General features: G+C 40.7%; 1 protein-coding gene across 2 annotated transcripts; it reads left to right on the plus strand.

The window, feature by feature from the left end:
* The first annotated feature begins 3102 nt into the window (after positions 1–3102).
* On the plus strand, positions 3103–25513 carry LOC128301673 (ras GTPase-activating protein raskol). 2 transcript variants are annotated; one of them, XM_053038263.1, is made up of 7 exons: positions 3103–3747; positions 12160–12269; positions 12858–13008; positions 19636–19741; positions 19825–23428; positions 24367–24827; positions 24999–25339. In XM_053038263.1, exons 1-7 carry the CDS (start codon positions 3657–3659, stop codon positions 25228–25230), a joined length of 4755 nt encoding a protein of 1584 aa, XP_052894223.1. In that variant the 5' UTR covers positions 3103–3656; the 3' UTR covers positions 25231–25339. The 2 variants fall into 2 exon arrangements, with proteins under 2 accessions (XP_052894223.1, XP_052894221.1); XM_053038261.1 differs by lacking the exons at positions 3103–3747; positions 12160–12269; positions 12858–13008 and adding an exon at positions 17974–19298 and having other exon boundaries at positions 24999–25513.
* The last annotated feature ends 792 nt before the right edge of the window (positions 25514–26305 follow it).

The following is a 26305-nucleotide window of genomic DNA, read 5'->3' on the forward strand; positions in this document are numbered from 1 at the left end:
AGTGGTTGTTCTCGCCTAGCAGCTTAGCCGTATAGTCGTCTGTATTTCGTTCATGTAAAATTGCTCTTGTAATAGTTTGTTTTAAATATAGTTTATAATCATACAAGATTCCAACATGGAACGAAGAATAAATGCAGCCAGTGGACAACAAACTTGTGCATGGTTGTTTCAAAGATTAACAAAGTTGTGTATGTGCGTAGTGCATTTGCGTGATTTGGAGTCTAATGATGGTGATCACTTTGCCCAAAACATTTTCCGTAATCTCCATGTACAAAGAATTCTTATTTATTAGGCTAATATAGTACAAATACATATTAGATTCTCAACATTGAATCAACGCTATCGTGCCTTGAGTGAAGTTACGACGAGCCATAAAATATAACAATGTTTTTCCAGCAATTTGAAAGACATTAAACGATAATTACGTGCTGCTCTTGGTATTCATCTTTTATATCTGACACATTATACATCGCTATTTCCTTTACATATCACTATGATCAACTTTTGTTTCGGTTAAAACACAGATTTGAAAGTTCCAAAGAAAATTACGATTAAATAACAAATACGTAATAGTTTAGTAGTTTAATGATTCCATTTCTGTTTCATTCATCAGAAATTTTATTTGTTAATAAAATCTTGCTTCATGTTGGGAAAAATTCGGATAAAGTGACTGTATAACCATTGTGGAGTTTGGTATTGTTAGAATGAACTATTTTTCGCTGGTATGCTGGTTTCGCTGGTTTTAGGAATGCTGCGATTTTCCTTTCTCACAGCCTTCACATCCTGTGCAGTGTTACCGTGCAAATAGACATGCAGCGATTTTTCTCAGTGCGAAATTTCGCAATGCTATTCGATGAAATGCGATGATAAGTTGATATATAAAAAACGGCTTGTCGATGTAATTATTTGACAGCCTCAGTAGGCGCTGAATTGTCTCCAATGAGAAATGGGATTTTTACAAGATTGAGCTACTTTGCGAAATTTCGCACTGAGAAAAATCGCTGCATGTCTATTTGCACGGTTAGAAATCAGCTTGCTGTCTTGGCGTAGGTTCAGCAGTCATTGAGATTCGCCACTTAGTTGGTCCAGCGTAATGTCTGCTTTGTCTTCCATCTTTGAGAGCAACCGAACTCGAACATCGACATCCGCATCTCCCTTAAGACCACATACGAATAACAGACATTTGATCTCCTCCTCTGCGATCCCCGCCAGCTTTGCTTCGACAACCTTCTAGTTCACTCGGCACGCGTACGCTCCGTACTCCTCGTGAGGCTCTTTGACCAGCTGCAGGCACTTAAAACGTTTGCAAACGGTAGATTCACGGTCTCCGGACAGCTTTTTCAGTTTTTCCACGGTGGTGGTGAAATCGAAGTCTTTCGATTGTTTCGGCATGATGGAGCTTATGTACCGCTCGTGCTCCGCTACTCCTATCTTCCGAAGAAGACGAAGCTTCGCTCCATTATCCAACCGCTTCGCGTCATCCAGGAACAAACCTTCATACCGAACAAACCATCATTCGAAGTTTGTCTCCTCTGTATGATGAAATTCCTTTATCTGTCCGGCGATGGCATCAACTGCTTTTTCAAGGCACTCTTTATCCTTTGATTTGATCACCGACAGCACACTGTTTAGCATTTGCTGTTGCTGTGTAAGCATTTGCTGTTGCTGCTTGAACATTTGGACGATCCATTCCGTGTTTTGTTCTACCGTTGGGTTCGACATTTTTAGATTCCTCGTCGCCACTGATGTATCTTCGAATACAATATATTTTCTTAATATACCTGTATGCAACATCTGTATTAAGCCTGAGCCTACTAGTCTGGAAAAGGTGTGCGTCTACTGGCGTTACCACGGAACTCTATTGCACTGACTGTTGCCAAGCAACCGCGTTTATCCGTGTGGCGTTCACGTCTCCAACAGGACGGAATTAGACTTGCGAATGGAAGCATGGTTGACAAAATCAGCTGCTGAGATTCTGAGGCTCGAAATCATTGCTGACAGCGTTAAACACGAAACGATTACAATACTGTCCGACGTTTGGTGACGACTAGCATTGCCCGGGCACCTACGCTGGAACGCACAAATCAACTGCCGAGAGGAGATTCAGGGAGTCAATGCGTCCATGAAGGAGTCCCGCGATAAAATATAGCCTGGCACGCCTGGAAAGAAAGCAGATCAAGCAGCTTGCATCTGGTCCGGTAGTCTAGCCTCTGGCTCCAGCATCGAAGAGAAAAATGCATGAGTTTGCGCTGATTGGTCTCTAGCCGCGTTTGAGATCGTGTTGCGTTAGCCATATTCCAGCAGCGATCGAACTAGTGAGCAATAGAAAGAAGGCGACTCTGTGACTTTGAAGTATAAACGAAATTGCATCACGATTCGACTTACGCGGAAATTCGAATTACGTGAATTTTTCCCGGGTTATAGCGTTTCGCTATAAAAGCGTATCTCGGGGACTGCCTGTATTGTCTGTCATGATTCAAATTTGTATGACACTGAATCGTCGGTTCATCGGCGTTTCGGGTTCTAAACACACATCTTTAGAAGGACGTTTTGCGTATCTCAGGAACTGCCTGTATATGGAATTGAAATTTTTATTTGTCAAACTTCATTTATTTCCAAATACATGATACATTCTAGTATTTTAATATGCTGCTTTTGTATTCTATTATTTAATAACTTAACATAAATTATGGTAAATATTTGCGCATTATCGAAATAAACGTAAAAATATCAAATATCAATGTGCTTCGTAACGTGAAAGAAGAAAATTCGGTTTACCCGAATTTTGGCGGCACGTATCATGCGCGTAACTAGAAATGAATGTATTGTACAAATTGCTCTTTGTAAAGCAGAATAATCATTTGAACGAATTACATGCAGTGAATACTTTGATGATATTAAAAATATGAATCATCTGGCCCTACTATTCATAAAACTGCTGTGTAAAATATTATCCGTGTTGTGATTTTTTTTCAACCTGTCGGGAGGGCAATCTCGCGCAGTGTATACACACCTTTATTTTGGCCGTGCTGTCAAAATGATTTGCTGCCATCCTCCGTTTGCCACCTTTTGTTTACTGCGAACGATGTGCGAGTGAAGAGATCGGCGACAGTCACGCAGCGCAGAGTTTCCGATCAGTCGGAAGGCAGCCAAACACTGAAGTGGGATGATCTTAAACTGCTTCAGATAACCCTGGAGTAACAACATTGGCCCCGTAAGCGGAAGGAATGTAATGTGTTTGTTTCGCTGTTGTGTCGAGCACTGGGCTGTTTCGTTACGTGTAATGTATTTTTTCTCGTTTTATACAACATCCTAGCTAATATTAGGGTAAAGTTTTCCCCAGTGCATAGTGCTTGCTCACAGCTGTTAATTGAAGCCAAATGAATTTTCCGTTTTGTTTATGTGGCATTATTGTGTATCCCAAAGTAATACCACGATCACTTAGTTGCTGCAGAGTAGTAGGCGATGAATGTAAATGGAAATTGGTTTATCTCATGATTTTACTGTGTACATCGTTTGCGTATGCTGAACCGAGTGTATTGCTGGCATATGGCAGTTCCATAATATAAACTTGACTTCACGCCCAGATAATTGTGAAAGGTAGCGGATGCGACTGGAAATTAGTATGTGTGAATTTGTACGGCTAGCTCAGCAAGATGACGACAATGCCCCGTACCTCGCCTGCAAATAACCGCCTCGTTTCCATCAAATTCCCATCCAGGCTTGAGGGCTGGCTAGACATCTTTGGTAAGTTGAATTTTTCATATCTTAACGGTACTCACGGCTTACGTTGAATTTATTCTTGGCCAACGCTGCTGCAATGTAATGTAATGAATCGTTTCATAACTGTGGTACACAAATTTCCGTACCCTGTTAGCATTTTTCTGTGCAGAATTGCGTAATTTTAATGACAACATAATATTGGCTACACAGCACATACGTGATACTGCTTGTATTAGTACAACGTGGATTAAACAAATTCGTTGTTTTATTTGCCGTACACAGACAGCAGAATTAATTATGTTTCAAAGCGTCGATTTTGTTTGTTAAGTGCTGCTTGTTGTGGTCTATGGATCGCATTTCGAAGTTTTTCCACGTTCAACGCTTTCATTTCTAACGTGCTTATTAAAGACATCAACGAAAATGTTTGAAATAACAACGACAAAAATATGATAACTGTTTAAAGACAATGTAAAATACAAGACTAAGAACACCAGCGCGAACAAATTGTGTCACGCTTCATAGGTTTGGTTGAATAGCTTTGTTTTTCTTTCTCCCGTTCGAGAATAACTAACGGAGCATTTGGGATGTTTTCGTCAATTGTGAAACTAACCTTTTGTTTGGAGTGTTGTGAGCGATGCGCAAGCTAATTTTAAACTTCGCTGTAATGGAATTTCGTACGTATACAGGGGGGGACAAGTTTTGGAAATGATTCACATTTTGCTTATGCACAGAAAAGCAGTAACTATATACTATCGCTATCAATTGTTGTTTATGATATGTTGTAGCGAAGACATGCAATTCAAGCACCTCAAGCTCTTCCCAGCGATCAAATGTAAGAAACGACCCAGTTATACACGGTTCGTTTATTGGAGCGTAAAAAATGACCCGTCACTCTAAGCAGAGCTTCCACCCCGGATGTATGTGTGTGTGTGTGTTACTTTTGTTAATTTTTAATACATAAATGTACACTGTTCAAAAAGGGGTAATAAAATCAGTTTCTCTTCAGAAACCATTGCATTTATCACTTGATTTTTCTCTTCCGTTTTAGTATCTCCAAATTTGTTCATGTTGCATGGGATTATTTTTTCAAAACCTTGATACTATTGCTGGTATATAGCTGATACAATTTTAGGATCTGTTAGATCTGATCTAATATCTAAGTAATGACTAATTCCATGTTTTACGAAAAAGGACATATTTTTAAACATTCATAATTCACAGTTTTTGGTTTTAGGATGATCACAGTGATGATGGCACAGTACACAATGTTTAATCAGTTTTTGAAATACTTTGTTTTGTTATCACAGTGAAAATTTCTGCTTTGTGGGTGTCAAATTTAGATACCTGAATACATATCCAAATTATAACATTGTAAAAAAACGCACAAATGTGGTGTGCGGTACATAGATATAGACATGTAATCGGTTCAATTTATGCTAGTTTTGGAATGATTTTCGTCTGTGTGTGTTTTTTTTTTATCATGTTTTTTTTTTATTTATTCATGGACGGCCAGGCCGTATTGCCAACAGATTATACGATGAAATAAAGAATGCGTTACAGAAATTATGTGTGTGTAGATGCTGTGTATGCTAAACACACTGTGTAATATGACGTATGTGTAGATGTCTCTTATCTCACTCAGTAATGTATTAAGTATGGCCACTGCATTAAGGTCTGTGGTTCTGGCAATTAATGCAATTAATTACCGACTAGATGTTTAAGATAGATATCCAATCATGGTTTAAAGTGTATATATCTCAACAATCAATTCTCTCTCTAAAACCTTTGTCGCAAAATACCTGTCGCGACGAACGAAGCTGGGACGCCTCTAAGACATGGGCTTTTTCCAAACCTGACGAAACTCTCTTAGCCCCGTTCGAGAGTAAGATGCTCAGAAGGGTTTTAGAAGGATGTGTGGAAGGTCAATGGAGCAACCGCTACAATGACGAGCTCTTTGGGCTGTATAGTGCACTTACTGTCGTACAGCGGATTAGTAGACTCGCCAAGCTCCGGTTGTCTGGTCACGTCACGAGAATCGAATAAGCTCGAAAAAGTTGTTTAGTAGAAAAGTGTATAGGAGTGTATGGGTTATGCTAGTAAAGGACCCGAAAAGCAACGCTGTAACTAGTGTTGGGTCGTGAGCGCCAGAGCTACCTAAATTGCACAGCTCAACTAACAGAGCGAACTCAGAGCGCTCAAAGCAAAAAAAAAGATAGTTTAAAGCTTAAGCGATCGCTCAAACGATCACTCAAACGAGCGCTTGAGCGCGTTGAGCGCGTCGAGATTCTGGCCAGAATCGAGCGCAAACAAACGAAACAAACGCGACAAACTCAAACAAGCGCTTTTGGGATTTGTACGAATGAGCCGTGTACACGAAAACCGTGGGCTACAATATAGTCTTAACCGTTTGGAATTCTGAGTGCTTTGGTTACTAAACTATATCAAAACATTTAATCGGTGTAGACTTTCGTGGTGCGAATCGATGATATCATCGCAATGGATCGCAAAGATCGACTCCGGTATTCAGGAATGGATAGGTTGACGTGATCCTTTCTTTCTATCTTACGAGATAAATTGCGCACACGAAGTCGCCAGAGTCTTTCATGTATTCGGACCTTAAGCAGTTGTGGACCCGTAGGCAGAAATTAGTGATGATACGATTGCATAATCGATAGGGTAAGTGGCTTGTTGGTATTCAATTTTTTTCGGAATCATACTCTAAGTTTTTTTATATGCGTTTTGACGTTTCCATGCTTATTATCCGTTTACAGCTCCCTATACAAATGGCAAGCTTGATTAAAATTGTAAAATTGTAATTGAAATTGTGTAAAATTGTAATTGTGCTAAAATTTTTTAATAAAAACAACTAAAAAAAGATTATTTTAATAATCGGAATTATATTTTGCCTCAAATCAATTCAATTTAAAGTAAAGATTTTACTCAAATTACAGCTCCGTAAAAATGATCCCTTCTGCCATTCCTAATGTCAAAATGCTATATGTTTTACGAAATTCAGAGTGGGCAAAGTAATTAGGAGGGCTTATCCCTAACGATTTTACACTTGCATTTTTAAAAAATAAAAAGGTACGTTCACACGATACAATTCCTGCTCGATTTTTTGCCCTGTGCCAATCTTTCTTTGCATATTCGTAGGTATATTCGAGCAGAAATGGTCAATTTTTTTGAGCAGAAAAGATTGGCTAATTTTAATGGACAACACAAATAATGATACAGCCCGGTATCTGGGTTATTTGTCAGATACAGGCTAAAAGCTTAAATTTTCTAACTTATATTATAATCTGCCCCATAATTAGATGTTTCTGGTGTCTGGGAAACTGGTGCATTTCGAAGTCTACTTACGACACAAAAAATACCATTCAATAATAAGGGAACTAGCGATTTCAGTTTCGAAGTTCCATTTACTTGGCCATCTTTCAGACTCGCTATTTCTTCTCCAAATTTTTCCGATTGAGCCAATCTAATCAATAATTTCGAAGATTGTTGTAGTGCCGAAACTGTAAGGAATCCCTTTGGGCGATAGCATCGATTCATCTTCTGACTGTTGTAACGGAAACGGTGAATGTGTGCTACTAATCATTCTAAGGCATGATACGACAGTCGGAGACTGAATGTAGGACTGCTGTGAAAGAAAGATCTTTGTAGAACACTGTAGAACATTTTAAGAAGCAAGGCACTCGAATACGGTTTAAGCAACCCACTCTCCCCACGCTTAATGCCTCTTATTTATATCCTAACTGAGCACCTCGCGTAGACACTCACTATTTCAGTATTAGCTATAATAGAAAGCATGCGTTACATTAATAAAATCTACTACCGTAACACTCGATAAAACCAGTTTAGCAGTTCCTCGCATGACATCTCGACAACACATAACGCTGGTACAAACACCCTCCTCACCCTATCAGCGTTACGTAATAACTGAATGAGCCGTAATGAGGCGTCGATTCAACGAGTGTTCGAGCCACTTTGACTAGGCATGGATAGCATGATATCATCTGGTAGTGGCGCCTCTAGCTGTTCGTTGAACTGATCGTGTAGTAATTCACCTAAATATTGAACCCATCTCGAGAGGAGCTCTGGCTGGTAACTGCCCAGATCACCATTCTTATTTCGACAACAGGTCATCTGAGGACCGTAACGCACTCTGATTTTTTAAAGTTCCCACACCCGATGTTCCTTCCACGGTTGTTTCTTGGTGCGGTGAACTTTTTTCTCCTCCCATCTGAGCCGTGTGCGCATGCCCGCGTTCTATGCAGCTGCTGCTTGAACCAGTTAGGTAAACTCTTTCCAATATTTAGTCGCCTAGGTTGATTGACCATGTCACTCTACAACAATTCAACAAATGTCTACACAAAGTATTTTGTTTGCTGTTCTGAACTAGATTAGGCCATGTTTCCCGTATGTATGAAATGTAAACAAACATTTTTTTATGAAAACAACAAAATAAGCAATTGAATAACATATTATCCAAACAACTGAAGCTTTATTCAGCAATTGAATAACGGAATAATATGTTTCAATGTTATTAATCACCATACTTATAATTTCTTCTAAATGAATTGAATTAAAATTTGACTTTCTAAACTTTAATCGATTTTTCTCTAATTGTGGTTCCACGAGAATGATCCCGTATGTCAAAATGCTATGTCCTTTACGAATCTGTTCAGAATGATACAGTCCGTGTCCTGAATTATTTGACAGATACTGGATAAAAGCTTAAGCTTTCTAACTTATGCTATGATCTGCCCCATCGGCGGTACATCGGTTGTCTTCCCATTTCAGCATTGAATTTCCCTACAATGATTTTAAGGTCATGCCTGGGGCACTGGTCAATGCTTTTCGTGAGGCAGCCTTAAAACGGTTCCTTCTCCTTTTCGTCCTTGTCTTCTATATAGGCTGGTGGACCATGTCACTCTGAACAACGTCGTCCCTGAAGTTCAGTTCAGATTTATGAGGCATAGGTCTGCCACACAGCAAATTCAGCGTTCGTTAGACATTGCCGATGCAGCCAAGAGACGCAGTAAAACTACACGTGTGGCTCTCCTGGACGTGCGAAAAGCATTCGATAACGTCTGGCATGATCTGGATTTCTGGAGTACCTGGTAAGGCGCGTACAAAGCTATCTGAGCGGCCACGACGACAGTCTTCGCTGAATCAGGCAAAGCCAATTCATACGTAAATAGCGCTGGTGTGCCGCACGGTAGCGTTATAGATCCTCTGCTGTATAACTGCTACACAACTGACGTCTCGACGCTTAGGACAGGTACTAGCACTCTATGCGTATGACACTGCTATCATTTACACTAATGAAACCGGGAGTTGAAGTCCAGTCGTCCCTCGAGAATCAAAGTAGTGGTAAACGTGTGCATCGATTCTTCTTCTTCTTGGCCCGCTAACAATTGAGCACGTCGTGCTGATATGGCCAGGTCACCAATCCGTTTCCAGGAAACTCGGTCCAAGGCTGCATTCCTGCACCCGATCTCCGACAGGTCTTACTCCACTTGATCCAGCCAACGAACTCGCTGCGCTCCTCTGCGCCTCGTGCCAAACGGGTCACTGGCGAGCACCTTCCTGGTGGAGCATGAGTCCGGCATCCTCATCACGTGCCCCAGCCATCGTATCCTTCCGGCCTTAGCCACCGTTAGGATGTCTGCTCCGCCAAACAGCTCAGCTAGCTCGTGGTTCATTCTCCTTCTCCACACTCCCTGCTCAAAAATACCGCTAAAGATAGTCCGTAGCACCCGCCGCTCGAAAATGGCGAGAGCGTTGGCGTCCTCCGCCCGTATTGTCCACGACTCATGGCCATAGAGGACTACCGGACGTATCAGTGTGCGGTATATCGTGCATTTCGTGTGTTGCTGGAACCTTCTGGATCGCAGGAGTTTGTGGAGCCCGTAGTATGCACGATTTCCCTGAACAATGCGCCTTCCGATTTCGCTGCTTACGTTGCTGTCCGAAGTTACGATCGTGCCAAGGTAGCAGAACTCCTCTACCACCTCGAGATCGTTGTCTGATGTCGTTGTCGTACCACCTCGAGATCGTTGTCAACTGATACTCTGCTTCCGAGTCGGCTTCTATCACGATCAGAGCCCCCGGCTAGCAGGTACTTTGTCTTAGTCGCATTGATTCTCAATCCAATCCTAGCGGCCTCGCGTTTCAGTCGGGTGTACGCCTCGCACACCGCCGCAGATGTCCGTCCGATGATGTCGATGTCATCCGCGAAGCCTAGGAATTGGAGAGATCGGGTAAAAATCGTGCCCCTGATGTCGAAGCCCGCGCTTCGCATGACACCTTCCAGAGCGATGTTGAACAGCAAACAGGAGAGTCCGTCTCCTTGCCTCAGACCCCGGTGAGATTCGAACGATTCCGACAGCATGTTCGACACCCTCTCCTTGCACTGTACCCCATCCATAGTGGCCCTCAACAGCCGTACCAGCTTCCCAGGGAATCCGTACTGCTGCATGGTGTTCCATAGCTCTGTCCGATCTATGGTGTCGTAGGTCCGCCTTGAAGTCTATGAACAGGTGGTGCGTAGGGATCTGGTGCTCTCGGCACTTCTGGAGGATCTGGCGAAGAGTAAAGATTTGGTCGGTGGTCGATTTGCCTCCAACAAACCCAGCCTGGTAGTTTCCGACGAAATCTGTAGCAAGGGGCGCATGTCTGCAGAAAAGTATGCGGGACAGGATCTTATACGCGGCATTGAGGACTGTGATGGTTCGGAAGTTAGCACAGTCTAATCTGTCGCCCTTTTTGTAGACTGGGTTGTATGACACCCAGTTTCCACTCGTCCGATAATTCTTCCTGGTCCCAAATCCTTAAGATCAGCCTATGCATGATTACGGCAAGCCTCTCCGACCCCATCTTGAACAGTTCTGCCACCAGTCCATCGCTGCCAGCTGACTTATTACATTTCAACTGTTTGACGGCGCTGATGACTTCGTCCAAGGATGGCGGAGGCACTTCGTCTTCGTCATGTTGGCTGCCATTCTGCTGCTCAATTCTGCTTCCTGTGCCTCATCCTGTGTTTGCTGTATCTGCTCCGTTCAGGTGTCCACCTGTCCTGGGTGACTTCCACCTGTCCGCAAGAATGCGTAAGGGATCTGCAGTTCGATGTTCCAAGTTTCCAGTCGTTAGTCCTGTTTTGTAGCGTGGGTAGATTACCGTTATTCCGATTCGAATCTTTTTGATGATCTTTCGTTGCGGTGATCGGTTCGTTGCGGTCTTTCGTTCGTTTAAAGTCCCGTACGAAGCCAGGACAGAAGAGAGAGCCAACGGCCCCTGACATGGTGAACAGACGCTAGTACCTCTCCCTCCGTGGTATTGAAGATTTGAAACTTTTACTTACTCTTTTGAGATTCATTGACAAGCATACACTGCATTAATGTTTTTACCACTCTTTTGCGTTTATACTCACTCTCACTGTCTGTGCCTACTAGAAACTCATTCAGGAGTGAGTAATTATAATCACTCTGTAAGAGTGAGTTAAACTGTTTTATCACTCCTTGTGGATTGAAATAATTTTGTAGATGTGATTTTTTTTCTTTAGAAATTTTTTATTTATAATTTGTTTTAATTTCAACATATTGCTTGTACATTTTATTCCGCTGGCTTTTCCCATAACATCCATCAAAATTGTTTATTGCAAGCCACAGTAAAGATATAGTTTCATTCAAACTGTGTTTTTACCAAGGACTGACAAGAAAGAAATTAATGAAAAATGATTTATTTGTACAAGTTTGCATTCCTGGTTGAATTCATAACGAATTGGAATACGACTCTTATTTCCGGTTTTCGGTATCTAGGTGAATGAAAAAAATCCCTCGGTCCCCCTAATTGACCATTTGCATCCTATTGTTTTATAATATACCATTTTAACTTTTTACTATTTTACTTTCTTTATAATAAACCATTTTAAATAAAAAGGAGTAAAATCCGAAGCAAGTCACAAAACACGTTTGCTCACTGATTATCAGTGTTCACAATCTCAAAAGAGTTATAATACTCTTTTACTCACTCTTATAGGGTGATTATAATCTAAAGAGTGTTAAAACAGTTTTTCTCACTCTTACAGAGTTGTTATAATCCAAAGAATGATAAAACAGTTTTACTCACTCCTGAGTGAGTTTCTAGTCGGTACAGAGAGTGAGAGTGAGTATAAACACAAAAGAATGGATAATGCTGATTTATATTCATTCACTCTCTCGAATTCACTTCGGTTTCAATTCACTCACTCACTCTTATTCAGTGCGCACATCTCTAATGTCTATGTCATCAGCACATACCAGTATCTGGATTGACTTATAGAACCACCCGAGGTGGTTCCTATCTCTGAGTCGCGAATGGCCCTTTCTATCGCTTCTTGTACCTTTTTCATAGTTTACAATTTGGCCTAATTGTTTTTTTTTGTCTTTTCAGAATCACAACATACATTAATTAACACTTCAGATGAGCATTGGCATCCACAGTATTGCATATTATTGGAAGACGAACATACACTAACCACCTATTGTAGAGACGATATTGCCGTAAGTACATGAATGTAAATCTTTGTGTTAAATTAATGGTAATACTTGGTATGAAAGTTTAGTACAATTACAATTTTTAGTTAAATATTCCTAATCCATGCGATACATACATTGGAGCACCGAGCATCTGTGCTCATCAGGACTCGACTCGACGTGTAATTATTTGTCATGTATGTTTTACTGATGCAGCTGTAGTTGTTTTTTTACTGTTTGAGCTATCTCTATTTTATCTTATTAAATTGGGTCTTTCATTTCTTCCGTCAACGATGTTGCAGGGATAATGTCAAATTTTCTTTGGAACTGTAATTTCCGAGCTTCATGGAGACACCTGGTTAAATGGCACCCGGATAGCCGGTACTTCACTGTATTATAAATAAATATAATAAATAATGAACAGTCATTTCCCAAGTTACACGACACGCGAGTAATGCGAATTCAAGATACGCGAATCTCAAAATTTTGACAGTTGGTGTAATTTTGTATGTGGAATTTAATTTTTTATTTGCTTAATTCAATTTTTCCGGCAACACATGCAACACTGTACACATAACGATCTTAACCTATTTAAAATTGGACTCTTCCATATAGCTTTCTGCACCGTCACAAAATGACTTCACCCGGAATCGCTTCACGCCTCGATGTATGTCTACCTCATGGAAATCAGCTCAACCAACAGTGATTGAAGAACAGGACGAAGATCACGATCTCTACGCTCAAAGAATTTTCCATTGCAATATAGGTGAGAGGTAACTACATTTAAGAAACGAATACAATTTTGAATGATATTACTATGTTTCCAAAAGACTTCCAAGAGATTTTCTTATGTGAAGTATTCTCGGACAAACAATTTAAATTTAGGTCACAGATGCCAATGCTAGTCGGATAGGCAGTGTTTGTAATAGGAAAAAGGTCCGGGTGAGGTCTGGTACCGGTCATGCTTACATTGTTTGGTGACAAAAACTCGCTTAAAGTGTGTCCGGACAAATTTTAAAGCATCTTTTTCAGTAGAGCCAGGCATCTGGTCAGCATCCATCATCATGTTGTCATTGCATCGTGAATTAAATGTTGTAATTGATGTTTTCGATTTTAACATGTCTACGTCATTGTCTAAACAATAACACACAAAACAATTAAGTGGACGATAGTGCGTACTATCTGCAGGATGGGGAAGGAGAATTTGAACACAATCCGTGCGTATACGTAATCCTGCTGACCCAGAATGTCGCGGAGTACTTCCTGTGATGCCCGAACGGCTTCTAGAAGCATGGGTGTTACGGCATCAAATTCCTCGCATGACCAGACGATCTGATCGATGTCATGGAATCTAACGCAACAGCTACTAACCTTGAAGTCGGACATACCTATACAGGTAGTCTCCGAGATACGCTAATATACGCTACAACACGGAAAAAATCCCCGTAACTCGAATTTTCGCGAAAGTTGAATTCTTATGCAATTCCGTTTGTACTTCAAATGCGCAGATTCGACTTCCTTTTCCGCACATAATTTATTCAGCAAGTCAAGCGACTTTATTAACCATACTTTTTAGAATGATTAACATAAAAACACATGTTTTATATGACACAGAAAGGTATTTTCACCTTTGTGTTTAAATGTTGTACTATAAACTTACTCAGTTGTCAAATTTCCAATAACCGCTTATCTGCGAATCCTCGTATAAGAGGACCATGACGCGTATCTTGGGGACTGCCTGTAATTTTAAGGTGCCCATTCTATTGCATATTATCATATTTTTTACTAATTGATATTATGTATCTGATGATAGCGGAGACGGTCTACATACGAACGGACCGGACCAAAATCCCATCCGGACCAATCCCCCGTAGCAAGGACTAACTATGCGGCTACGTGGTAAAAAAATGAGTTCATACGGCCAGGCCGTCCTTGCGAAAAAAATAAGTACAATAAAAAATAGCAATACGGCCTGGCCATTTTTTGAATAAAAAAGTATAACAGAAGTTGACTATAATAGTACTAATCATACAATTTAGTGTCCTGTTGTAGTTTCGGTTTATTGGAGTGCAATCATTTATTTTAATGGTTTCTAAAAGCATTGAGTATTTTAAACAATTTTATACTACAAGAATTATAAAACAATTTGATTTCATCATCATCAGGCCTTAATCATTCAATTGTAACGAATTTAATGATACAAATTATTCTTTGTTTGTTGAACAATACAATCACAGATTAACAGACATAAACAACAAAGCATAAAATGTCACAGCCGTATAGTTGAAGTCAACTATGTTTTATATTGATCACACAAATCCAACTGTTCGTTAATACTGTTCTCCAAGAACTTCATCCATTTTGATGCATCGCACCGGTGGACGTTAAGTACGCTTCTTTTTCGACGATAATAGTTTTTCGCTCTGACGTCTTTATATACTGATATTTATTTACATCTCACAAGAAACAAGCTTGTAATTCTTCACACGACACGGTTAACTCTGGTTTGTTCATTTAACCTTCATCTGTGTTGGTAGGTTTGTTCTCTGGGAAAGAATTATCTCACACATATATTACTGCCATTGTCTGAGTCACGGTAAGCAGCTAACGAACCCCCGGCATGAACTAATTGTAATGTGCAAATCAGTCGTGCGAGTGAAGATGTGATGTGTGTGACACTGTTGGCCGTGCAGAAAATCGCAACAAACATCCAACAACACATGGCGCTGAATGATGGGAAGAGACTTTGAAAAACGAAATTTGAATGCAAAAATCGCCACTAATTATTGTGTTTGTGATAAAGGTGATAGAAGTGAGATTATGTTCTGTGTTCATTGAGTTGCGTCAGTCGAGCAATGAAAAACCTTTGCGCATGCCTGTACGTTGTAGACAGTTGGATTGTAGGCTATTTAAATCAGGGACTCTAAACTCATATGGATAATATTAATCAGTATTTTAGATAAATTTCTTTTGTGGTTAGTAAACGGACAAGGATCTGGTAAGATTAGCACGAGTGAAACAGTAAATTTGTCCATGTTTTTCATTTCATCAATATGATAATATCTTTTATAGGAAGAAGTTGAACTGCTCTTGTTTTTTAATTGTTTTTTTTTTGCAATTACTTTATATCATACATTACGAGTAAAAGGGTATGGCCGTTCTTCTTAAAAAAACACAAATGTTACAAATATAATTGTCTGAAACTAATTGTCCATTATGTTAGTTCCACACCATGAATTGAAACCATTTTTGTCATTCGGAATTGTAAGCTAATCGGATCCAGTTGAAATCATAGATCCGAAGAACCGTATGAAAAACTGATTTTTCCGAATACCAAAGTGGTTATCAGTATCTTGTGAACTATGAATAGCACAATCATATTCATATATAACAGTCATATTGCCTACAATTGTTGGTATCCAAAATCAGGTTACAATTGGCATTGATTGAGAGATATTCCCTTCTAGTAAATGTATGTGCTTTATATTACTAACAAAGTTGATCAGCCGATAAGCTATCTTTATTGCTTGCAGATTCGAAACCGTTAGCAACTAAATAGTGTTTTTATGCAAATGGTGTAAATAGTGAATGTCAGATACGGATTCAATATTCTTGCCTTCAAATCCAATGCCACATAGTAAGTTTTCTTGTGCTCACGATGAAAAGCTTCGTTTCAAGCCATTTACCATTTGCCATTTGTTTGAAACTGATGTTTTCAATAACACACTATCTTGAGGGATTCCAAGTGTGTTTAAAATGGAAATCGATAGACATACTCTTCTGAGTTCAATTTTTAGAAATAGTTTGAACCAATCGAGCTCTGTGTCACCAATATCAATACTCAAATGTATTCAACAATGTCTTGGGTTTTTTCAAAAGCTCCAAAAATATGTATGCAAGTATGAAGTAGCATTATTCAAATGCACGTAACTTCCGACCACTTCGGACGGTTCCAGGTGTTTCCAACGGTGCACACAACGTTGTGATTGTAATGCCGTGAAGAGACTCTAACTAAATCCTATTCCTGTGGAACATGTTCGTCTCAACGGTTGCGGAAACACCCGATACAAGCAGGAACCGTGGGTGCGCTGCAGACATCCCATCACTAGTGATGACCAATGTTAATCGTCAATACACACAAATCCTGATTGAGGAGTAATATTTAATGGCGATCGCCATCTTTTGCCGGCTTTTCTAGCAAGCTTATTTAAAAAAACAATTATTTTACTGCCGGCAAGTGTGAAATGCTATCCAAATTCAGTTTATAAATACACATATTCCACTGCATTTGGCACTTGGCAATGTACGTTGTATCGCCTGGGTAGCGGCTCTTGAACTATGAATGAATGAGTGGCTAGTAAAGGGAAAGATATCCATTCAAACTAGTACTGAAGAAGAAGAAGTTGAATGAGAAGAGGGAGGGATACGTTTACGGCTTTTAGAACCGCCGTGCCGTTTTTGGCAATCGATGCCCTCGGGACCGTTATCCATTATTAGTTAAAATAGCGCCTGAACACTTCTATGGGGTTCATCATACGCCATTCGCATTAATAATCACGCTTTACAATATAGAAATGCATGATGGCATAGGCGGTAGCAAATGGATAACAATAAAACTTGCAGGTTTTGGGAAATCAATTCCGTGTGTTGTAAAAATTTCTAAAACATATTTGGCTTGCTTCTTGATTGTTTGTAAACAAACCACGCATTAAATGTCAAACTGGCTTCCAAAATGGCGCATTGTGAATGTCATGCATTTCTCTATGCGCCTGCACAACCAGCTTAACCGTTTGCTGCAGTGTTTCATACGCGCTAGTGTGCGTTGCATCTATTGCAGGGGTCGTGCTTAAAATTTAATTTAATAAATAAAAAAATAATATTTTTTATTCCGTTTGGATCATTTGACAGTCTCCTGCAAAGTGACTATAATATAAAGCGTATATACCGTAGTTCGTTTTCAAATTAAATAGACCTGAAAACATGACAAAGTTGCAATAATTTGGTTTCTTGTTTCGTATACAAAATGAAATATAACTGTTTTGTTAAGTGCCTTGTCTTGAGGCGAATGAATTAGAATATATTTTCAACAAATTAATACTCAATATAACTATTTCAACAAATTAATACTCAATATAAACTATATGGAGTGTTATAGTACCACTGCAACTAACCCTGCAATATTCTTTGTTACTGCGTATAAGCATAAGCATGCGGAGAGAAAAGGAAAGATGTATGTATGAATACAAGAAGAAATAGAGAGAGCAAGCAGGAAAAATATGTCAGCATAGCAAACGACAACATACTTTCCTATTGCTCAGTATTTAGCTTCAAGCTGCTGGTGCAGATTACTCCTGCCTGCGCGCGTATTCAATGCATTTGTGTAATATTATGACCTTTAGCTATCGAGTGATATTGTAGTGATTGTACGGAAAAATGTGAAACTATGGTGTGTACGAGCGATAATCCGTGTCAGCGATCAACATCGCCATGAATCGCACTCCGAATCACAGATGCTGCCACAAGTTCATTTGGAATCTTGCATTTCTTTCGCACGCTCATGGTGCGTTATTGCGTGAAAGTGAGTGCGCATTATAATCACCACAAGCATATCAAGAAAATTCCATGGCTGATGTCTGTTGATCCAAGCAAGTGTGTGCGTGAACGGATTGGTACCTTTCAGTGCCGAGTAATTCTTTTTAAGCCCTATGTTTTGTCGCAGTCTACAAACATATATAACCTCGGAAAGGGAAGGACAAATATGGGATGGTGTATGAAGAACTTTCCACGCCGAGCAAGCATACATGATTCATAATTAAGGAGCATTCAGATTACCGTTGGTCAGTGTTAGCTGGACATTCGTGATGATTCATCTGTTATACTCGATGCAGAAGATTCATTATCAATGTTTTGACTTATCGGACGATAGTGAATTCCAGTGTGTCATTTGTGTTGCGTGAAAATAATTATACGAACAAAGTAAGCCGAGAAGTTATGCACATATGGCTTCGTCGGACACATCAGTTTCCTCGTCGGCAGATTCGACGCGTAGAAGATCGACATTTTATGTGCCATTGGCAACTGCAGGCCAGTCATCTGGTGGAGAAACTGTCGAATGCAAAGATGGTAACACAGAGAATACGCTTGCTGCAGAGAAGCGAGGAAAACGCACAGGAGCAGCAGAAACTTCCACAGCAGATGACATCAAACATGCTTCCATGGAGAGCATTTACCATCCGGACCTAAGCGGGTGCAGCTTCGGTTGGAGTTTGGATGAGTCGTGTCAGGACAATTCGGAACCGGTGGCTGGGCATAGTGATCACGAGAACAAACTGAAACGGTACGGTGTGGTTTTAAACGCTAGTGTAAATATCGACGACGATGAAACAAAGTGCCATCAACAACAGACGCCGCGTCATCACCACCAATCCAACACGTCCACACCGATTCGATTGGGACAATCGCGAAGCCGCAATAATATCTTATCCACCAACCTAACGAATGATAGTGGAGCTGCAACCGAACTCGTACCACCATGCCGTGGCGGTGGTGTCATCTATGGTTTAATAAAAAGAGACCCACCGGTAAACAATGCCGTACCGACAGCAAAAGATAAATCAAAAACATTGCCACAAAACATGTCCCTGACCAGTGCTATGCCAGCGAAGAGTTCATTTCTACTCCATTCCACACCACGTATTTCGTCGGAATGCTCGTCATCGTTGGATGCTAAAAACAGTGGCAGCATAGTCGGACTGTCGCCAGAATCAACTGTACCGGCGATATCCTATATGTTTAGTCCCAAAAAATCACTAAGCTTCATTCGGAGAACCCATTCCACCAAACTTTCAAGAAGCAATTCGTTGCTGAAAAGCCTTACGTCCAAGTGTGTCGATCAAAGTGCGATTAATGCTAGTCTGCTGCAAGTGCCAGTGAAAGAATTGGATTACGATCGTTTGTGCCGGATACTGGAACAACCGACAAAAATAGATCAGAAGATTAGAGACATGTTTATCCTGTGCAAGGATGAAAAAGATGAAGAAAATGCTGTACATTCAGGTAAGATTGAAAATAATCCATGCAAAGCAATGAGTGTGGTTAAAAAAAAGCAATCAATTTTGTCATAGTGTTAAGTCACTTAGTTTACACGCGTAGTGCAATAGAGACAGAGTAGAAAGTTCTCAAGTAATTGTAATGATACCAGTTTATATAAAGTTAATAAAGGATCAAATCTGAAGTAGAAAAATATTCGCAACAAAATATTTAGTTTTGATTTGTTGGCTAAACGATTGGCCTTCAAGATGTAATCCAAGAAGTGTTTGGTCATAACAACTAACGCACTGTACAGCTAGCTGTTGAGATTAATGGTGAAATATAATTTTCTTTCTCGTTTTAGATACTTCGTACGAAAAGGCGTGTCGTCGAGGATCAGCTCCGAACACGCCTGTAATGGGCCAAAAGGTGGAATCGTCATCAAGATTTACGAATTTTTTTTCCAAAAGGTGTGTGTATTGGGCCCGATTTCACATCGTATCAATAGTGTCGTTTTAACCTTTAGCTATTGTTATTGGGTTTATCGTTTTAGGTCCTTTCGATCAATACCATTAAAACGAACAAAGTCGGTTATCAAGCTGGACCGTTCTAAGCGTGGCCAGGGAGGTATAAGAGGTTCTAGATCGCACGAAAGTCTGCTGTCGAATCATACAGTGATGTCCACCATTGATCTGTCCGGTATCGGCATGATCGAGGTCGTACCGGTCCATGCATCGGTACTTGGCAGACGCCATTGCTTTCAGGTGCGTGGAATCGCACGCGGAGAACGCTATTACAGCTGTGGTACACGCCAAGAACGGGATCTATGGATATACAGCTTGCGCAAAACCATCTCCCCGAACAAACACACCGTACGGCATCTGGATAACTCGTTGAAAATGTGGATTTACGAGGCAAAATCGTTGCCACCGAAGAAGCGCTACTTCTGTGAAATTTACCTCGATAGCACATTGTACGGCCGAACATCAGTAAAACTGCGAGCAGATCTTCTGTTTTGGGGTGAATTTTTTGATTTCCCCGACGTTCCAGGTGCGAGCAATATTACCGTTAACGTATTCCGAGAGGCGGATAAGAAAAAAAAACGCGATAAGCATGTGCTGGTTGGGTCCGTCGCAATCCCCATTGAAAAAGTTACTGCCCGCACGTTTACTGAAGATTGGTACCAAATCGTAATGGAAAAACATGACAACAGCATTATCAAAAGCACATCCAAAGATCCGATACCAACGCTTAGAATCAAATGTCGATATCAATCGATTGATATCCTACCTTTGGATGCGTATAAGGACTTCCAAGGCTTCCTGAAGGAAAACTACAAAAAGGTATGCGAAGCAATTGAACCAATTATTGGCGTTAAAGCTAAAGAAGACATAGGGCAAGCGCTGGTGCTGCTAATGCATTCCCAAGGAATGGCAGCCGCATTTTTGTCCGATGTGGTTGCGCTAGATCTGTTGCGTGTTGACGATCAACGATTGACGTTTCGCGGTAATTCGCTAGCCACGAAAAGCATGGAAGCTTTCCTGAAGCTCATCGGAGAACAGTATCTGCAGGACACACTGTCCATACCGATAGCGGAAATAATTGCATCCGATCGAGATTGCGAAGTGGATCCTACGAAGGTGAATGGATCATTATCACGTCAACAGCAAGCTCTTCGCCGAGCGGTCAAATCAGTATGGACAGCAATATCTGAAAGTAGTCGCATTTTTCCGGTTCAATTACGAGATTGTTTCGCTACATTTCGTGAAAGGTTGCAAGATTTAAACCGTGAAGATATGGCTGACAATTTAATAAGTGCTTCTATTTTTCTGCGTTTTTTATGTCCGGCCATACTGTCACCAAGTTTGTTTAACATTACGAACGAGCTACCATCTGCGCGAGCTACACGAAATTTGACCCTGGTGGCCAAGACGTTGCAAACGTTGGCAAACTTTACACGCTTCCAGGGAAAGGAGAACTTTATGGAATTTCTGAATGATTTTCTTGAACAAGAAGCTCCCCGGATGAAGCAGTTTCTATACGACATATCCTGTACCGATTGTAGCAGCGAGGACAATTTTCTAGATTGGTCGGGTTGCATTGACCAAGGCAAACAACTGTCCATTTTACATAGCTTACTGTCTGAAATAGTGCTGAAGCTGTCGGTAGAAAAGCAGCACGAAATTCAGCCACTGCCAGCTATACTAGAATCAATTACGAAAGCGAAGGAAAGTAACGCACAAATGGAAGACGATCAAGATTGTGATGGAAAATTGCAGTACATTTATAAGCAAGAAAGCTATGCAGGCAATCATATCGGAACTGGAAGCAATATGGTAGGTCCCATATCATCTTCATTTTCTGGCAGAGATTTGAGCATTTACAACAAGTACAATGAGTACACTGCCGAAGCACAAAACATGCTAACGTCGAAACAAAATCATTCATCGAATAGTTCATTGCATCGCTCAACGGGAGCTTCTAACAGTGAACTAGTTACCAGCTTGAAGCTACTGAACGGTGTTGTGCCAGACAAAAGCATGAATCCACTTATTGCACCGGTTCAACACATCCACGGTACAACGAACAAATATAACTTCAATCACCACCAGCACAGTAACAGCAGAATGAACATCGTCGGAAGCGCAAGTCTTCGAACGTATTCAACTACTGCTACTGCATCGTACGGCATTGGGAACAATATGGCAACAAATAGCTTACGGAGCGAAAAGGACAAAACTACCAATATGCACGGTGATGTGCGGGCAAGTACATTGCCACGATATAACAACTACACGACAAGTGTATCCGTCGGTGAGAATAAGTTTTCCGGAGCTAAACCAATAGGACTGGAACCCCAGAACAATGAAAATATAACGCCCAATACGACCACCAGCAATCTTATTCAAATCGATATAGATCCGAGTAATCCTTTCAATAGAAAAAGTCCCACACCGTTGTTGAAGAATCTTTCCTACAGTCACTACGTCGCTAGCAACTGGAATCAGAAAGGGTCTCAGCAAAATCTTCTAAGTCCTGCTTCGGCTCATAGCGATTTGGAAAAAAATGCTCTTAACTTAGGTATTCCTCATACTGAAACAGGTCGGGAACAGTACGGTCATTGTAACTATACGACAACTGCTGCTCCCCAGAAAACTTCAAGTGTTGTGCCACGCCGAACCATGGTAACAACCAATCCTTCAAAAATGCCAATGAGTCTAGAAGATTTGGAAGATCTGCTGAACTATGGCGATGAACAAAAACAAACATCTGCAGGAGAATCAGGTTCTAGCGCCAATATCGGTGGCAGTGGTGGTGGGTGCGAACCTACCAGTACAAATGTCAAAGGTCTGCTTGGTTGTAACGGCAGCAGTGTATCAATTGGGCAAATTTCAAACATTTGCAGTTCGGGTTACCAAAGCATCCCCAACCAATCTGCATGTTCGAGCCCGGGCGAATTGGCTGGCCAGCAGCGAATAGAATACATTAGCAACAAAGCACCACCGCCACGCAAATTAACGACCACGCTTGTTGGGTACAATACAGGTAATGGTATTGATTTATGCCTGAATGACCGCACAACTACCAAAGCAGAACTGCCGGCGTCCAGTATTAACTTGCAGCTATTTAATGATCGAGACCAAGCAACCACGTTACATATCACCGAACGTCGTGATACCGAGCATGAAATACCTTACAAACAGAGTAATGCTAATAGAATTTTAAACAACAATTACGTTGACAGTGCATATGATGTCATACCATCGTTCAAAAATCCCCTGTCTGGTGGAAGTGCAATAGGTAGTACCGGCCATAGTCTAGCGAAGGTGCATTCGCGCAATTTCCAACCAGATACTGTCGAATATTTTGGACCCAGTCGAACTAATCAACAATCGCGACCGAAAAGAACCATTGCGCAAGGTGTTCGCAGTTGCGACGATAGCATACACAGTGAGTCGAGCAGCGATGAACGATTCAGCATTACTACATCAGAAAACTACACCGAACTGGACTCTCTAACAACGGCCAACGTGTCGTCAATAGAACGAAATCCCGTCTCAATCAGCAACGGGAACGATTACGAACCAATTGCCACTGGTCTGTACGGACGCCGAATAGGAAGCAACCGTATGCCACGGACAAATCCTTTGATGCAGGTAAATAATGCTATCAGTTTCGTAATTCACCGCTCTTGTAATATATTCGCAAACTATCATAGGTATGAAGCAATTGTTTGAATTGTATTTTACCCTAAAACTAGCGTGCGTTAGTTTAAAATGAAAATAATCAGCTCTAACCAGAGATAAATGGAGCACCAAGCAGTATCGTACGAATTTAAAATTGAAAAAAACCATTTCATACCATTGCGCCTTTTGTACTCTGGCCTCTTTTTTATAACAGTCAAAATTTGACTGTTTAACCAGTTCATGGGCAATGGCCACACTACCATAATAGTAAGACAACTGCTTTTGAGATTTTGTTAAAGCCGCATGTGTCACACCGGTTTAATCTACCCGATATGGTAAATTTGGCCTCTATAAGTCTTCTCCTATCTGATGAAAAGCCAGTTCGTTATTTTTTTTTGTTCTGACCGCCGCAGCATAACATGCCCCGACGACTACCAGACGATCGGAAGACAGCCAATCCTGGCCAACATAGATTTTGTTTTGTAAAAGTATTTGTCAAGATTCGACCAGCAGGCAATCGCAGAAGGATAGAATTGAACAAAATTAGTTTTCGGATGGTTATGGCCATATGTTTGTGAGCAAATCTCTTAGCGATTGAACTGGAAATCTTGAAGCTTCAGGCTTGTAGGTTTAGAATCGCCTATCTTCAAGGGGTTCTTTTCTCCCAATATATCTTATCTTCCTCTAAGCCCCAGGCGGCTCTATTTCGCCTGCTTAATTTACCATTATCTTTGGATAACCTTGGTGCTTGGGGTAACACCCACTTTGATTAGTGTGCGCGCACTGCTTAACCCGCCCCCAATTTGTGCTGATCTGTCATTCCGGCAACGGAGAATGCTTTTATCAAGCGCGAGCTAACAATTTGTTCGTTCAATTATTAACCATCGTTGGCGTTATCTTCTTTTTAGTACAAAAAGGATGACAATGCGTCGGAGGTCCTTGGTAATGCAATAGGTGGTAGTGTCGTTGGCGGCAGCGGCTTTCAACAAAATGGACATCGGGATCATAGTTTGCAACACCGTCACCATCGACGTCTTTCGCTAGAGTGCGCACGAACACTATCCGATAGCTCTACTGACGAAACCGAAAGTGGCAATGCAAGAACGTTCAATGCGAACCACCACCTACAGCCACATCACCTCGTTACCACTACGGCACATCACAACAATTTACGGGAAACTGACAACAAACGTCGCAGAAATGGCAACAAATCGGTCGAACAATGCGAGCGTGAAATTCAACGACTGCAAGCATCGTTAGACTCCATGCGCCAAAAGTTAGAAATGTCCGAACCAACTGAAGAGAATACCGACAAACTGGAGGCCGTAGCACAACAAAGCGACAGTAAGATTCGTAGCATAATTGGAAGGTATGTATTGTTGTGATGTGAATGTGAATGAAATAAATATATTTATTATGCCCTTTTTTAATTTGATTAATTGGCATAAAACATGTTCCTCATCATTAGTGTGAAAATAGAGATTAAATGCGATAGAGTTGACAAGACTAATTCATTTGCCATTTCATTTCTAAATTCCAGATTGCTTACCATGGAAGAGGAATTACGACAGGAACAGTACAAAATGTCCCTGGTATTGTCTCACAAGCAACGGGTAATCGAAGCGCAAGGACAACAAATTGCGGCCTTGGATGCGGCCAACAATCGACTACTGTCGGCATTATCTACCCTGCAGAACCGATATGAAAGTCAATCTAATCAAAGTGATGATACCTCATCGTCGCACCCCAACGCGGGTGCTTCTTCTTGTTAGAAGTTTACAGAAGTATGTATGGGTTGTAGTTTTGATGTTTTGTATTATCAACAATTTTATAAATGAGATGCTCTCTAAATTACCTCCAAAGGTTTTGTTATTTCATTTTTATTTTTATAATTTCATTGTTATTTGAAGTATATTCATAATACAGCTAATGTATGACGCTTGCGACGCCTTGTACAAACTGCATGCGTTACACCGGAGCGAAGAAGGCCATAAGGCAAAACATTTTGTGCATCTTCCTTCTTTACCTTTCTGTACCTGGACCCTTTACGTCTTACGTCGGCCATCCCACATCAGTGGTCACCGTAAAATGATACAGAGAGAGTCTAAAGTTGAAGATCGAAGCCAAAGAGATCTCTTTAGTTCCGCTGGAGGTTCAACTTTCGGCTAGTGAACAACTAACTTAACAAGATAGTGTTTGTTATTTGAAAGAGTCAGTCGAGATCCAATCCAGTGAAAACAGCGCAGTTTTTCATAAGGATTTGGTGAAACGGTAAAGTTTCACTTAACTCTCCACTTAAAAACGAGACGAGAAAAAGTATACAAATTTATCTGTAAAAACGTTTAAATATAATTGCTTCTTGACTATATACAATCAATTAAACTGAATTCAATTGACACGGTCCGCGGTGGTGCATAGGTTGTGGCGTCGGTCTTCGACCGAGGCAAAATCCCATTCGGACCAAACCCCCGTAGCAAGGACTGACTATCCGGCTTCGAGGTAAAATAAGTCGACACGGTCTGATCGTTCTAATGAAAAAAACTGGAATCAATTGTTTTAGATTAGTTGTCAAGAAAATAGCGGAAATGATGAATTAGCGGATTAGATGAAAACGATCTGCTGGAAACGAACATAACTACTGCTACTACTAAACTACTAGAGTTAGCTAGAAACTAGTCAATCCGGTCTCCAGGCAGGAGATTTATTGCAAAAATGTTTCAGCAAGTTTTAATGCAATTTTGAATTTTTTTCGATCCAAAAATTCAAATTTTTCATCTGAACATTAGATTGCACCAAAAATTGATGCACTCTGTCAAAAGCTGATTTAAATTAGACAAAAACGATGGG

This window comes from Anopheles moucheti, chromosome 3 (assembly GCF_943734755.1).
Source record: "Anopheles moucheti chromosome 3, idAnoMoucSN_F20_07, whole genome shotgun sequence".
NCBI classification, from domain to species: Eukaryota; Metazoa; Arthropoda; class Insecta; order Diptera; family Culicidae; genus Anopheles; species Anopheles moucheti.